This window comes from Melitaea cinxia, chromosome 14 (genome assembly GCF_905220565.1).
Source record: "Melitaea cinxia chromosome 14, ilMelCinx1.1, whole genome shotgun sequence".
Taxonomy (NCBI): domain Eukaryota; kingdom Metazoa; phylum Arthropoda; class Insecta; order Lepidoptera; family Nymphalidae; genus Melitaea; species Melitaea cinxia.
In genome coordinates this window covers 15163644-15180540 of record NC_059407.1, presented here as the reverse complement: position 1 = coordinate 15180540, position 16897 = coordinate 15163644, and the positions used below count along the sequence as shown (strand labels likewise).

The window sequence follows — 16897 nt, the reverse complement described above, 5'->3', positions numbered from 1 at the left end:
AATTTGGTAAGCCTGTGACGTGTAATTTGTTTGTACACCGCACATATGTACTTCTAAACATATTATATCACAGTTACGACCAGCAAGAGACCAGTTCACAAGCAAAATTAGTGGTGGATGCATAATGAACTCTACGTTATGTTATTTTTGTATCACAGGAGAGAGAGAGAGAAGAATACAACTTATGTAAAGAATTATATAATATTAATAGCTTACCCCGCAAACGTTGTTTTGCCATATATTTTATTAACCTTCTCAATCCCCCCCCCCCCTATAACTTAGGGGAATGAAAAATAGATGTTGGCCGATTCTCAGACCTACCCGACATGCGGTACAAACACAAACTTCATGAGAATGTTTTCACAAAATTTCATGAGAATCGGTCAAGCCGTTTCGGAGGAGTTTAACTACAAACACCGCGACACGAGAATTTTATATATAAGAAGATTTTAATTTTAATTGATTAATATATGAAAATGTTCGTTTGTTTTTATCGAAAATCAAGTGAAGGCATACATTTTTTTTATATAAACATTTTTTTTTGGCGTAAAAGTGTAATTTATATCAACAAATTCTAAAACATCGCTGTTTATCTTGCAATAAAATATCATTTCAACATATCATATATACAAAATGAACTAATACACATAAAGATAAAATAAAAAAATAAAATAATTAACTCATTTTTAAAAAATTGTAAGCTTATTAAATAAATTATAATTTCAATAATATAAAAATATACGTTTATAGATAGAAACATCAAAAAGATGAAACTGAATTTGCAGTCGACTTACTTTTTTTACAAATGATTGTTAGAACAATTTGCCTGACACTTTGCAATGTATATAATATGGAGTTGACTCAGGTGTCGACTGAAATCAATATGGGCGATCGCTTGGAAGTAAACAACTTGTTTTGACTTGAACGGATGGTTTCGATAAATTGCTCTTGTAAAACGGAATTTGAACGTCTTATTTATATTTTATGATCGTGCACGGAATAGTAAACAGCTTTTTGTAAATAAATTTATTGAATGTCGTTGTGTGTAGTTTTAAACTTTTGATCTAAACAGATGAGAAATAGTCTTTAATATGCTACGCTTCAGCCTGTAATATCCCACCGCTGGGCGTAGGCCTCTTTCCTCGTGTAGAAGAAGGATCAGAGCTTAATCCACCACACTGCTCCAATGCGGATTGGCGGATATATTCCCAACTATAAGTAACGATCGCTATCAGATCGTATCACAATACTACGAATGTATTATTTTAACATCAACCTACATTACTCACTCATTTCGTAGCAAACGTAATATCTGTTGTAAAATTGTTTCTGTATTTTTAAGTCCCTATCTACGTCTATTTAAATTTATATACTATATGTAGTATGAGTAACGATCGGCATCAGGTGTACATGATAACAACCGGGATCGAAGGCTTAACGTGCTCTCCGAGGCACGTTAGGGAGAATCACAAGGACTGCACAAGCCACGGCAAACTTATGCTAATACAAATGTTTGTCACGTGCCGTAATCGAACCCGGAAACGGTTGCGCCAACGCGTAGTCTATATGCATCTTTACAGAAATAAAAATTTGTTTAACGTTATTTATTATTGCTTTTTCCTCGTTAATATGTGCACACTTCTAACCGCTGCTACTGTATCGTGTCCAGTACCCAAAGGTTATCTGAAAGAAATCGCTATTTAGCGATAAGATCGCCTTTGTACATCTTGTATTGTATCTTTCTTTATATGTGTCTGTATTTCAGTGTACATAAAGAATAAATAAAATAAATAATTAATAAAGGTATACTTACATTTACATAAAGCAAAGTTTTTTTTTAATACTGTTTCCATTTAGTTATTTTACTTTACATAAAAAATAAAAAACATTATAAAATATTTCAACAAAATAGTATATTACTAAAAATAATTCCAAAATAGTTGTATTATATAGTATAATTCGTTTATTCAGAATTACTTAGATGGGTCTACTCGGTAAGATAATATATCTGCCTAAAACGCCATTACACCTTTACCCCAAGATGATTCAGGTGCGTTTGATAATATTTGTCGCTTGGGGATGACATTCGCTTAGAAGGTCGTGTTACACATTGGATTTAACCCGACTGCCCTTTAAGAGGCTGATGGTTTTGGAGTAAAATTCTGTATGTGCTTAGTATGCTGTGCAGTAAATAAAAGATTTTGAAATTTCCGTTAATTGTGAGAATAAAATGAAATTAAATTATGTATGTTTTCATATAGGGAACATAAATAAATATAGGAAATATCCTAATCAAAATTATTGAGAATAGAGCATAGCAGGAAATTGCCTGTTTAAAATCTGGAGCAGCCGTCTGGGGAGTACTTTGAACTTCCAGAAGATCACAGCTAAATAATACTGGTCATAAGCTGTGCTGTGTTCCTGTTGTGAATAATAGCCAGAGCTCCTAATGGTAGGCCTTAGGGTAGGCAGCGTGTTTGCGATGATTCTGGTGTTGCAGGTTTCCATAGGCTACTTTTTACGCTTGTTTGCCGACCTAGACGCATGGAAAAAAATAGCTATAAACTTTATCTTATATATAAAATTCTCGTGTCACAATGTTAGTTAACCTACTCCTCCGAAACGGCTGGACAGATTTTTATGAAATTTTGTTTGCAAATCGGGTAGGTCTGAGAATCGGACAACATCTATGTTTTATACCCCCTAAGTTATAAGGTTGGATAAAGGGGGTTAATGACATATATGGCAAAACAACGTTTGCAGGGCCAGCTATAGTAGTATAATATATATTATCAGCTAAATGAATGTAAATAAAAAATAGTATAAAAACGGGGTGAGCTAAATAAAACCGTTTAAAAATCTCTCGTATTTTACGAGTACCTTTCAATGCTCTACGACTCATTTTATTATTATACGGACTCATTAACAGAAGAAAACAGATTCTAAAATCTTAAGAATGTGAAAATAAAAGCTTCTTTTAAACAAATAATTTTTTCTTTTTAATCAACTCTACCGTTCAGATGTTTATCAAGTTAAAATAAATCATGTCTTGGAAAATTTACTTCGAAATTAACAAAAATAAACGATTATAAATTCTTCAGTCTGGATATTTATTTTATTTGATTCTACTCAACTGAAATATGTCCTTAGCAGTCTAATTAATGCGATATTTTATATTTAGTGATAAATTCCTGAACAAAATATTTTTTAAAAAGAAAATCACCGTCAATCACTAATTCATTAAACACTGAATTATGAATTTAGTCATTGAAACATGTGCATATTTTCATTAATATTTAACATTTCTTCAGATGAATATCAATGCTAAAGATTTAGTACATGAAGTTGTTCTTCTGTTAAATATTTTGTTGTGACTCATACTAGCTCTTATCAGCGGTGCATCGATTTTTTTTTAAATAAAAAGTATCTTATGTTACTTCTAATACATCCAAAAATATGTGTACAAACTTTCATAATCGCTTAAGTAGTTTTCCGCGAAAGCGTAACAAACAAACTTATATTCACATTTATAATGTTACTAGCTGACCCCCAAAAGTTGTTTTGCCGTATATGTTATTAACACCCTTGACCCCCCCTTATAACTTAGGGGTATGAAAAATAGATGATGTCTGATTCTCAGACCTACCCGATATGCACACAAAACTTCATAAAAATCTGTCCACCCTCTTCGGAAGAATATGTTAACTAACATTGAGACACGAGAATTTTATATATAAGATATTAGGGATTAGATTATGCGTAAAATGAATTTAACGCATAATTATTACAAAATTAGTGTATGTTTGCAGTTTTTTAGGCAAATTTTCGATTTAGTTCCATGAGATATTTGCTTAGACATGTAACTTTTTGGATATATTTTTCGTGATTGGTCTATCGTATCGGATAAAACTAAAAAGTTTTAAAATCTTGTAAACGGTTTTTTTCTGGTGGATCGTTCATAAGTTCAACAGTAAACGAGAACCGTGACTTGCATATAAATTTCGTAACTGACGCTCGTAATTCACCAAGGAAGCGGTCTGTTCTGCAAGTCACTCGGTGTTATTGTTTTTACTAAAACAGTTTTTTCGTGACGCCGCCATATTGCTCATAGGAAAATATGCATTAGTAAGAAATGAAACTATATTTTATGATTAGTAAGGCAAATTGTAAAATATGTCATAATTACAGCCTATACAGTCCACTGCTGGACATAGGCCTCCACAAGCTTACGCCAAAAATAACGTGAACTCATGTGTTTTGCCCATAGTCACCACGCTGGGCAGGCGGGTTGGTGACCGCAGTACTATAAACAACATAACACAGAAAGTAAAATATGTACTTTTACACAATTTGCCAAATTACCGTAAAGCATATTAAATCTAACCAGTTGGAGTAAGATATATAAGAATTCTTCTTTATAATGTTTTTTTTACTCAAGAGGCGAAGGATAGTGACAGCAATAAATTACTTTTCCTTATGAAGAAGGAATTTAAGTATGTATATATGATATTATATCATATTATTATTATTTTCTGTGTAGTTACGGCATTAAGAATATAGCCACCCCCTCTCTTCCCGTGGGTGTCGTAAGAGGCGACTATGGGATAATACTGTTCACCATCTTGGGACTTAAAAAGCCGACCGATGGCGGGATAACCACCCAACTGCTGGCTTTGAAATACACAGGCCGAAGACGAGCAGCAGCCTCTTCGGTGCGACAAAGCCAGCCCTGCGGTCACCAACCCACCTGCCCAGCGTGGTGACTATGGGCAAAACGCATGAGTTCACGCCATTTTAGGCGCAAACTTGTGGAGGCCTGTGTCCGGTAATGGATTGCGATAGGCTGAAGCGACGATTATTAAAGTTAAAAGTGTGATAACTCATCTATAAGAGAGATCTCTTCTAGTCAAACCATCATAATATTCTAACGACGTGATGTAAGCAATGATTTAGGCTAAGCTACTTCTATACGAATAATTGTGTTTGCTCGCAAACGAAAAAAAAACCGACTTCAATTACATCGACGAGTAATACAACGTAGATCGACGAAAAAATACTCAAGTAACTACGCGTTATCAAAGATTACTCAAAAAGTAGTTATCAGATCTCGAAAAAATTTATATGTGACCACATGATAAACATCAGCTTTCGATTAAATTAAAAATTATCAAAATCGGTACAGCCAGTAAAAAGTTATTGCGGATTTTCGAGAGTTTCCCTCGATTTCTCTGGGATTCCATCATCAGATCCTGGTTTCCTTATCATGGTACTAAACTAGGGATATTCCCTTTCCAACAAAAAAAGAATTATCAAAATCGGTACACCCAGTAAAAAGTTATTGCGGATTTTCGAGAGTTTCCCTCGATTTCTCTGGGATCCCATCATCAGGTCCTGGTTTCCTTATCATGGTACCAAACTAGGGATATCCCCTTTTCAACAAAAAAAGAATTATCAAAATCGGTACATTCAGTAGAAAGTTATGCGGTATAATACAACGTAGGTCGACGAAAAAAGCGTCAAGTAAAAACGCATTATTAGATATAGCTCGAAAAGTAGTTGTTAGATCTCAAATAAATTTAAATGGGACCAATTGGCACACACCACCTTTCGATTAAAAGAAAATTTGTCGAAATCGGTCCACCCAGTCAAAAGTTCTGATGTAACATACATAAAAAAAAAAAAAAAATACAGTCGAATTGAGAACCTCCTCCTTTTTTGGAAGTCGGTTAAAAAAGCCTATTAATCCCAGCTGTGGGATGTTAAAGGCTCAATCTCAACATTTAATTCAGCATTTTGTCACTGTCTAGATACGTCCAGGCCGATTTTGTCGAGTAATTCTGCAATTGGCACACCCTTTAATGTTACCGGTTGAGAATTTAAAACGTGATGAATGGATATAGATTCTTTAGTAGTGGATACAAAGCTCTCAAATTTTCTTTTGAATGAGACAATTTTCCTTACAATATTCCTTATCAGTCGAGCACGAAATAGATTGAAATGAATACAGTGACTATTACGCTTACGCTTCAGCCTGTAATATCCCACTACTGGGTACACGCCTCTTACCTTATGTAGGAGATGGATCAGAGCTTAATCCACCACGCTGCTCCAATACGGGTTGGCGGATATATTCCCTACTGTGAGTAACGATCGCTATCAGGTGTACATAATAACAACCGGGACCGACGGCTTAACCTGAGACCGATAAGGACTGCACAAACACCCAGACCCCGACGAAGATCTGTATGGCCAATACGAATCTTTGTCATGTGCGGGCATCGAACCCGCAACCGCTAGTGCAACAGCCAACAGACCAGTGCTGTGACCGTTGCGCCAATGACTATTACAGTGTATATATTGTTCGATTAAACTAAGTTAGTGACAGTTTAGGCAGTTTTGATGTCATCTCTAAGGTTAAGGTAAAAAGGTAAGTTAGTTTTTATATTTTACTTTTTTTTTATTTTTAAAAATAAATACAATTTTGTAGTTTATTTTTTAATTCCTTTGCTTACAACGGAATTACATTAAATATGCAAGAAATTTGTTAATAAAAACGATTTGCATAGCACACGCTTTGAATACGAAATGTTCTGTACGTAAGTGCCTTACGTTTCTATGTAAAGGTCATTTTCTGTCAAAGAAAATAAGCCTTTCAAATACTTCATAACTAATTTAAAGTTATATGAAAAAAGTTATTGTAACGCATAAATAATGTTTTTTCTAATTTTTGTGTAACATGACTGTGTAAGTTTTTTTTGTAATAAATTTTATTTTTTTGTAAATTGTAGTTTCAGCTGAAAGAAGCCACAGTTTTTGTATATAAAATTGGGTTTCAATGGTATGACTAATATTGGTTTTGAGTTTTTATCGCGCTTTCAACCATGAGAGATAAAAAAACACAACACGATCTAGGAATCACACATTTTGAAACATTTACTTTGTTAAATTTTCATCTATACAAATAAATAAAATTGGCGTGTCTGTTTGTAATACTAAAATTACCGCTTTTTACTAAATGGATATGGATGTATTATTTTTTTACTAATGGATACCCGGCACATATACCAAAATTACATTTTTTACAATTTTTGTCTGTCTGTCCGTCTGTTTGTTCCGGCTAATCTCTGAAATGGCTGGACCGATTTTCACGGGACTCTCACTGGCAGATAGCTGATGTAATAAGGAGTAACTTAGGATAATTTTATTTTAGATTTTTTTTTTATTTTATAACTCTTCGAACTGAAAAATAACTTTTTTGTTAAAATTCACGCGAATGTAGTCGCGAGCACAGCTAGTATAAAATAAAATAGGCATTCGACTTTCTAAGCTATTTATACATACTGAAATTGTTATTTTAATGTGTCCATATCAAACTGTAAGCAAATACATTTTTAAAAATTTAACACATTTTTAAATTTCACAAAAGGCGGACAAACTTAAAAAATTCACTACTAACAAATACATTTACAATAAAATATAACACATACCTATGTATATAAACATACATACTATCTCATACCATACAAGGAATTCTGGAATTTTAGTGTGAAAATTATCAACGTTCTCTTCGGAGTGATCGGCCACGTGCATATCAAATATCATGGCGATCGATCAAGCGACAGAAACGTAAAAGTAGAACAAACCGCTACGTTGACCCAACTCGATCCAGATGAATATTTTATTGAATTATATGATGTAAATGAGCGGATTTTAGAGAAAGTTTAATGTCATTTTAATGGAATGTCATTAAATTTAGAAAAATGATATAGGTCACGTTTTTATATTTATATTGTAGTGGGAAGTATAAGTATATTTAACTGCATAGAAAACTCTTTCCGAAATAATAATAATAATAATAAAATATCTCTTCTTTTAATCGTAACAATATTAAAATCATATTATAAAAATAATTAAATTTCAATAAACCAAATACGTAATTGTAAATATTAAATTAGGATAATTGAAAATATTAGGAACACCTTATTTTTTGATATTTGACTTTGATTGAAAGGTTGCAATAATGAAAATCGCCCTAAGAAAAAAAAGTTGATAAACATTATAAAGTATAAATCGTTCAAATTTCTCACCGTAAATGTTCTTCATTTCAAAACTTTTGAAGGGTAACTTGTTTCTGTTTTTTAGAATATAAATACATATTTATCTATATATTAAAATAAGTGAAGCAAAAATTTTTACGATAATTGTGCGGACGGAGGAGTTTGAAATTACGCACACTTATAGTTTATATAGAGGAGGATTGCAAAATCATCATCATTTCAGCCTATTACAGTCCACCGCTGGACATAGGCCCCCACAAGTTCGCGACAAAAATGCGTGAACTCATATGTGTTGCCTAAAGTCACCACGCTGGGCAGGCGGGTTGGTGACCGCAGGACTGGCTTTGTCGCACCTAAGACGCTGCTGTCCGTCTTCGGCCTGTGTGTTTCAAAAGCAGCGGTTAGATGGTTATCCCGCCATCGGTCGGCTTCTTAAGTTCCAAGGTGGTAGTGGAACCTTGTTATCCCTTAGTAGGGATATTACAGGCTGAAGCGTATTGTGATACGTTTATAAAATACAAATACTTTAGTTTGAGGAAAAAACGTACTAAAATATAATATAGCACTCCTTGGTAAATGGACCATCCAACGCAAAAATATTTTTTCAATTCGAACCACTAGTTCCTGAGAAAAGGTCTTTTAAACAAACAAACAAACTTTTCAGCTTTATAATATATGAATAGATAAAAGTCTCTATTCATAGATGTAACGAATCAGTAACAGTTTAAAAATTATCATTATTTATCGCGAGTGACGACATATGGTAGTATTTTTTTAAACAGCTGATGGTAAGTGGTTACCGTAGCTTATAGACGTCTGCAACAACAGACGCATCGCAAGCGCGTTGCCGAGCCTATCCCCGATCCCTCCAGGAGTTCTGGTCACCTCACTTACCATAGAAAAACAACACTGCTTGAGAACAGTATTATTTAGCTGTGATCTTCTGTAAGGTCGAGGTACTTCCTTGATAATAATAATAAATAACTTTATTGCACACAGTAATATATAACAACTAGCTGAGCCCGCGGCTTCGCCCGCGTTGAAATCAGTTTGTCATAAAGTTTTCCCGGCAAACTTCCAGTGAAACTCTCATCAAAGTCGGCTTAGCCGTTCCTAAACCTTCCTCTTGAAGCCCTCTCTCCATTGGTGAAACCGCATGAAAATCCGTTCAGTAGATTTTGAGGGAATCGATCACATACGCTTTTGGGAACTTTGTTTTATAATACACTAACTGTTGCCCGCGACTACGTCCGCGTGGCTATGAAGATATGCATTACTATTAAGATGCTTAACGCAAATTATTTTTTTATTTCAGTCACTTGAAATGTTTATCACTCTGAGTAACTTTTTCAAAGGCACAATTTAGTATAATTTAATAGTTATTTTTATAAAACCTCTCTATACACCACATTTTTCGTTTTATTTTCAGGCTGCAGTATAAATAACCTAGCAGGCGAACTTATAGCTGCTGTATATGTTTCATACAAACTATCGATCCCAAGTAAACCCCCTTAGCAGTGGAATATTGCAAAATCCGTTCTTAGTGGACGTCTACTAACTATAATCTACCTCCTTGCCAAATTTCATCTTTGTCCATCTTGGATGGATGGACAGCGGTTTTTGAGTTCTCGTGATGAGTGAGTCAGTGACCTTTCTCTTTTATATATATAGATTACGATGCATTATTTGGACTCCTTTTCACCATCTATAGAGCATACATTTTAAATTTCAAGTCTCTTGCCTTAATAACATAGGACTTTCATTCAAAATTCCAACCCCCGTTTTATCCCCTTGGGGGTCGAGTTTCGTAAAATCCATTCTCAACAGATGTTTACGCCTTATAAGAAACCTATCTCCCAAATTTCAAGTTTTTAGGTGCTATAGTTTCGGAGATTTCGTGATGAGTGAGTCAACCTACCATCCCCCGTTTTAACCCCAAAAGAGAGTTGATTTCTAAAGATACATTATTTAGACACCTTCTCACCATCTATAAAGCATACATTTTAAATTTCAACTCTCTTACTTGAAAAACATAGGACTTTTATACAAACTTTCGACCCCCGTTTTATCCTCTTAGGTGTCGAATTTCGTAAAATTCGTTCTTAGCGGATGTTTACGTCCTATACAAAACCTACTTGCCAAATTTCAAGTATGTAGGTGTTATAGTTTCGGAAATTTCGTGATCAGTGAGTCAACCTACGGTCCCCCGATTTAACCCCAAAAAGGAGTTGATTTCTAAAGACACATTATCTGGACACCTTTTCACCATCTATAGAGCTTACATTTTAAATTTCAAGTCTGTTACTTCAAAAATATAGGACTTTCATACAAACTTGCAACCCCCGTTTCACCCCTTTAGGGGTCGAGTTTCGTAAAATCCGTTCTTAGCGGATGTCTATGTCTTGTAAGAAGCCTACTTGCCAATTTTCAAGTTTATAGGTGTTATAGTTTCGGAGATTTCGTGATGAGTGACCTTTCGCTTTTATATATATTATAGATAGATATAGATATAGATTAAATGAGAATAAAGCTTAAAGGAAAAAAAAATACATCGCATGCAACGGGCGGTCTTATCACTAGAAAGTGATCCACCAGAAAGAAGCTTGTTGAATTTAAGGGGCTTGTGCAGCTTAAAATTATGATATAATCTATAATTATATAATATATACAATCCATATAAATATATACAAATATCTACACATGCGCAAAAATCACAGTATTAAAAAGTATAAATAAATAAATAATATTATATATAAATAATACATAAGAAATTAAAAAAAAGTTTTTAGTTGGGCTACTCCACATTTTGAGCAGGATATACCTTAGTTAAATATATGCCCAACCTCAGTTAAAGATACTAAAAATACTTATATAACCACAATCAAAGAGTAGAAGCAAATGATCACTTATTTATTGAATTTATTCGTTATAAATACCCCGTCGCCACTCAGTCTAGACAAGGCTTTTGTGTAATCAAATATGATCAATTTACCTAATTGTATGTATTGAATATGTCTCTAACTAGTATATAATGCGCGCCATTTATGTGATAAAGCATATTTACTTATACATATAATCTGCTATTTTGAATTAAGTATTATTTAATTATATTATTATCATTGATGTTGTCAGTAAAATATTTTTATGGTTATTATACATGTTTATTTGTTGTCTGAATATTACCAAACATGCCCTTGTTTTATTTTTATATATTTTTGTGTTGTTTCGAATGTTTCGATATATGACATGTACTAAAATTTTATGTCGTTTCTTTGTATTGCTGTCATACATTTGCTGTGATTCATGCTCTACGAGGCGCGGTGGGGAGACCCATAAGGACAATCATCCAAACCGGAAAGAAATTTTTATACAAATACGAATATTCATCTCGAGCAGGAACCACTACACACGTCATTTAAAACACCGACTGGTGTAGTGATCTACACTAAAACGGTGGGATCCGTACGTCAGGGAAAACCAGTGATTGCAGAGCTGGTGTAATTTGACAAAACGAACGAATTTGTGCCATTGCTTGCTGAGAACTATAAAAAATAATAATTCGGAAATTTGACACATGACATTTGACATGTGAAAAACCGCTCACTAAAGGTTAGGTGTCTCATAGCAAATTCTCCTGGATAAGACAAAAACTAACGGAATCAAAACCTTACGATAACACAATATAATTACGACTATTAAAAATATTACTTACGTGCGTAGGAAAAGGGTAAGCCGTCTGACCACCGGAACTCGCCCTCGTGTAGAGCATCCGTAGCGCCTATCCAGTAAACGTCATCTGTACCAGCGCCCGGCCTGGGAGGAAATTATTGATTATAATCGAAAAATTATAGTAGTAAAAAAAAATTGGTTTTATTTTAAATAATTTTTCTAATGAAAAAGGTTTCATTCAACTTCGTTTTTTTTTATACAGAGATTTTTCGAAAATTCATTAACAAGTCGACTTTATATTTACACGCAAGTGAATAAATCTGGAGCAGCCTGACTGAAGAAGAACTTCAATATTAAAGAAAATCACAGCAAAATAATACTACTTTCAAGCAGTGTTGTGTTCCTGTGCTGAGTAAGGATTGAGAGTGGAGACGGTGAAGGGCTTGCGATGCTTCTGGTGTTGCAGTCATCTATAGGCTACGGTAATCGTTTGACAGGTGAGCCTTATATTTCTTTGCCGATCTAGTTTTATAAAAAAAAAAAATAGACACATACGGTGATGTACGCAATTCGATTTAATGTGTACTGTCGCCTAACTCAACTAACTTAAGAGATATGAATTGGCTAGAAAGTTTTAATAAATAAATTAATTGTCAAGGTAGCGTGGGGCGGCAATAGATTAATAAATAATTAATGAACTTACGCATGAATAAGCAGCTGGTCGATTATTTGTTGCTGACGCTCATTCAAAACGCTGGCGAGATGTCCACCAATTTTGATACATTCATTTTCGGCTTGTCTCCACGCTTTTTTAGCTTCTCTAACGGCTATTATACAAAAATCTCCAGAAACAACCCATCCGTAATCACAGTGACCAATAATTTCTTCCACCGGCTTATCCATCCACCATACTTTCAGCCACATTGCCGAAGAGTTTTTCTTAGCCAAAATACTAATATTAAGTCGGACTGAATTTCTTTCGGAGATTATTTGAACACTACGTAGAGGATCGCCAGGCTGCGAACAATGCTTCCACCTCGAATCCCCGTCTAATAAGTTCAGTTCCATCCCTTTACAAAAAGTGTGGAAGTCTTCGTGTATAATATTAGAATTTTCTGAATCCTTTCTTTCAATTGGACCGGTTCCCATTTGGAGTCGTAGGGCGACTCGATTGCCATATGGAAGGTGAATTTTGTAGGAGCAGAACAACTTCGTTGTTGGTCCGACTTCGAACGAGCCGTTCCTTCCCGTCAGAAGAACATCATGACAATGGTCCACTAGACGGTAGATCGCGGCGAACGTGGGTCGGCCGTGGAGTTCTAATTCCGGATTGTTTTCCCAAGTCGAGTATAGATGTTTTCTATTAGGAGCCGGGATTTGCTCCAGCTTTCCACAAAGCGTTGGTGAATTTGGTGCAAATCTGACAAATCCACTGGAACATGGTACGTTTAACTTATGGAGATCAATGAGAAGCGCGTTCTTCGGTGATGGCAGAGGGAATAATAGGCGGCACCCGCGGGTTTTTGGGACGTGACCGGAATGGACGCGGCCCGATCTCATTGCTCGTACGTGTATTGCACAGTCTGTAATAGAAACAAGATATTACAATATTTGACAGTATAGCGTAAAACTAGTTAACTTAAGTATTACAAAAAAGTATTTTATAATCTAAGTTATGGTTAAAGAGATTCTATTCGTACTATACTATTATAACAGTTCTTTTTTTTCTTAAAATGACACATAAGAGATTGATAGTCACGAGTATACTTATGCTTAGAATATAGAATTGTTTGCGAAATATCTAGCTTACCACGTTTACCACATCTAAGATAGTAATTTGAAACTAAATGCGGTTAGGGTGATTAAGATCAGTCTACACGTGTTCACGTTCTGTATCTACTGGACCGTCTCAGCTGCTTAAAACGCTAGGTGTATTCCTCCGATATACCTTTGTGAAACGCTCCACAAAGCTCAAAGCTTCCGGTCTTTATCTACGGCCAAAGCCGTAATGACATTCCTAGAGTGCTTTACGGAAAATTCGACGATGCTAATTTGTATACCGCCAGTCTGTCGGTGCATCTTCAAGTATACTAACGACGGTTTCATTTTAACGTGAAAATAATAAATGTTCATTTCAATTTCTTCGTATAAATTTATATTAAACAGGGCTTCCGTTGTGGGTTCGTTCACATAAACTACATGATTTTAATTGTTCCGTTTCTCGAGCTAATATTAAGTTCAAATCACTGAGTGATAACCCTGGCATATTAATCGTAAAAGAATTTTTTGAAGTCGGTTAAGTAATTTTTAGTTTTTCTATAAAAAATATTAGCAAATTATCAATTTACATTTTGTAACATTAGTATGGATAAATAGACTTATATATGGCAAACTAAAATTGTCCAAATTTTCCACTTAACACTCAAATAATTATTGTAGAAACGATGATAAGTCAGTCTTAACCCTTAATCGCTGATGTACCTCAAATAAACATATGTATGTACTAGCCGACCCGTGCCCACTTCGTTGGGCATTAATTATTATTATATTAACCAAATAACACACTTTAAAGAACAAATTTTATAGCACTTAAATAAATAATATGTTGCTCCCGTGTATTTATTATTTTAAATTACAGAACCAAATAACATACTTTAAAGAACAAATTTTATAGCACTTAAATAAATAATAGTATGTTGCTCCACCGCCATCTATCAAAAATCGAGAAAACGTCATCGATAGACTAAAATAAGACTAAAACGTCGAAAGACTAATAGATTGTTTTCTAATAGCGATAGATGACGCTAGTTTATTTACCATTTTGATATTCTATTTTAATCTATTTCTTATTTACTGAATTTATTATTTAATTACAATAAAATATAGCCTATGTCACTCCTGAATAGTGTAGCTTTCTGTTAGTGAAAGAATTTTCATGATCGGATCAGTATTTGCGAAGATTGACCCCTACATACAAACAAAGTTATAAACTTTACCTCTTTATAATATTAGTACAGGTGTATATGTGAAAAATAGGTACTTTATAACTCTCAATAAATCATTCGCTACTACATATTCCCTGTAGTATGTTATATATAAGACCTATATAAGACCTAGTGTCCGCAGTAGGAGCGCGCGGAAATGTGGTGTCCCTATGCCAGGTAAATATTGACCTCATATTGTCTATCATTTGTAGTATCTATGTATTTGTATTGTGTATGTCAGACTTTATTATACGTTTTTATTTTAAATTGCGTTGAGTTTTACGCTTCTTTTAAAACATTTACGATAAGTTCAAAATAGCTTTTTGTAATTAAATAGTTTAATAAAGAGTTTCTAATGTGAAATTCTTATAACATTAAATTCAACTTACTTATTAAGTTACTTACTTTACATCTTAATTATGATAAAATAACTATTAAAATGAAGTTACATAAGCATTAGAACGCGTAACAGCTTAAGAGTTGTGTCTACGCTAGCGGTGACGTAAGAAAACTGACGTCAGTGGTTTAGGGTTACATTCTTGTATATGTCTATATATCGAGTATAGGTAGGGGACAGTAGGATATATCCGGTACAAAATCTGGATCAGCCTGTATGGGGGAATACTATAACTTTATGTATGTGGATACAATTATGGTAGTTAGGCCTTACGCTTGTTTGTTGATTCAGTCGTATAACGAAACTAAATATTTTTTATTTATTTAATATGTATATAAAAAATAATGATAATAAGATTTATTTATTTTCTCACCACAATATTGCTAAAAGGACATTAGAAAGGTACATAATAACATGAGCACTAATATTGTGGGAGACTAGTGCCTAAGCTAGGCTCGAGGCCTGTGTTTCAGGACACCAGGTCTCCACCCCTTAATAAAGTACATTTCAATTATCATCATACGGGCATTAACAATTTTTTTGTAAACAATATAATATGAGATAGTAACTTTATATATCTAAGGTTAGTATATGTTATGTTATTCATGATACGATATAGATTAGGTGGTGTATATGTGTGTGTGTGTGTGTGTGTGTGTATAAAAAAAGTAAATAAGTAATGTGTAAATAGTCGTGTGTAGTTATATGTAAATAGTGGTATATACAAAAAATGTTTATTTAATATTTTTGTCTCAAATTTTCAAATAGAAATATAAAACTTGAACAATCTCGTTCGTAACGAACTTATCACATAACGGGAATCCCGAAAGGGCTCTACATTCTCTCAGAATCGCACCCGAAGCTGTACTAAGCCCTTAAAGTCACATTGTTAGACACCTGAGACGAACAACGTGTTCACAAGTATACATGGATAAATATCGTGTATTACCTCGTTCCTAGTTTTGTTCTTTGTTTTTTTTTTTTTTTTTGGTACGATTGTTATTTAGTTATTTATTTGAACGCACTTATATTATAAGTTTTTCTAAATAAAACGTTTTATAATATAAGTAATAATTGTGTTTGCAGGCAAACGAAGAAAAACCGACTTCAATTACCTATATCGACAAGTAATACAACGTAGGTAGACGAAAAAATAGTCAAGTAATTACGTATTATCAAAGATTACTCCAAAAGTTGTAATCAGATCTCGACGAAATTTAAATGTGACCACATCATAAACATCGGCTTTCGATCAAATTAAAAATCATTAAAATCGGTACACCCAGTAAAAAATTATGCGGATTATTTTCGGATTTCGCTAGGATCCCATCATCAGATCCTGGTTTCCTTACCATGGTACCAAACTAAAAAAAGAATTATCAAAATCGGTTCATAAATGACGGAGTTATCCCCGAAAATACATATATATATATATATATATATATATATACACGGTCGAATTGAGTAACCTCCTCCTTTTTTTGAAGTCGGTTAAAAAAATAACGTGTCAGAATACAAAACTTAAATTAATATATCTTTTTTTTCGCTGAGAAATGCTTTTACGCACTGACGAGGCCGGTGGGTGTGTGGGGCTCCCGGCCCAGTGAGAACGATCCAGAATATCCACTAAAACTCAGTGATGCTCTCATCGTCATAGCCGAGCGCCACGGGATCGCTTTCGTATGCTACCGTGAAGCCCCGACGGTTGGCCCGTCTGTGTGGGGGCAGCCTTCGCCTATAACGCCTACGGGCACTGTGAAACTTAATATATCATATTTTAATATACCCAA

At 34.1% G+C, this 16897-nt stretch overlaps 1 protein-coding gene across 1 annotated transcript in view; it reads right to left on the bottom strand.

Moving 5' to 3' along the window:
* Positions 1 to 16897, bottom strand: part of LOC123659436 — a 212892-nt gene that overhangs the window by 113304 nt on the left and 82691 nt on the right. Inside the window, exons 6-7 of the mRNA XM_045594650.1 lie at positions 12430 to 13309; positions 11770 to 11870 (exon numbers count right to left, since the gene is read on the bottom strand). Of these exons, the coding sequence (XP_045450606.1) occupies positions 11770 to 11870; positions 12430 to 13309 (981 nt within the window). The remainder of the gene's footprint in view (positions 1 to 11769; positions 11871 to 12429; positions 13310 to 16897) is intronic.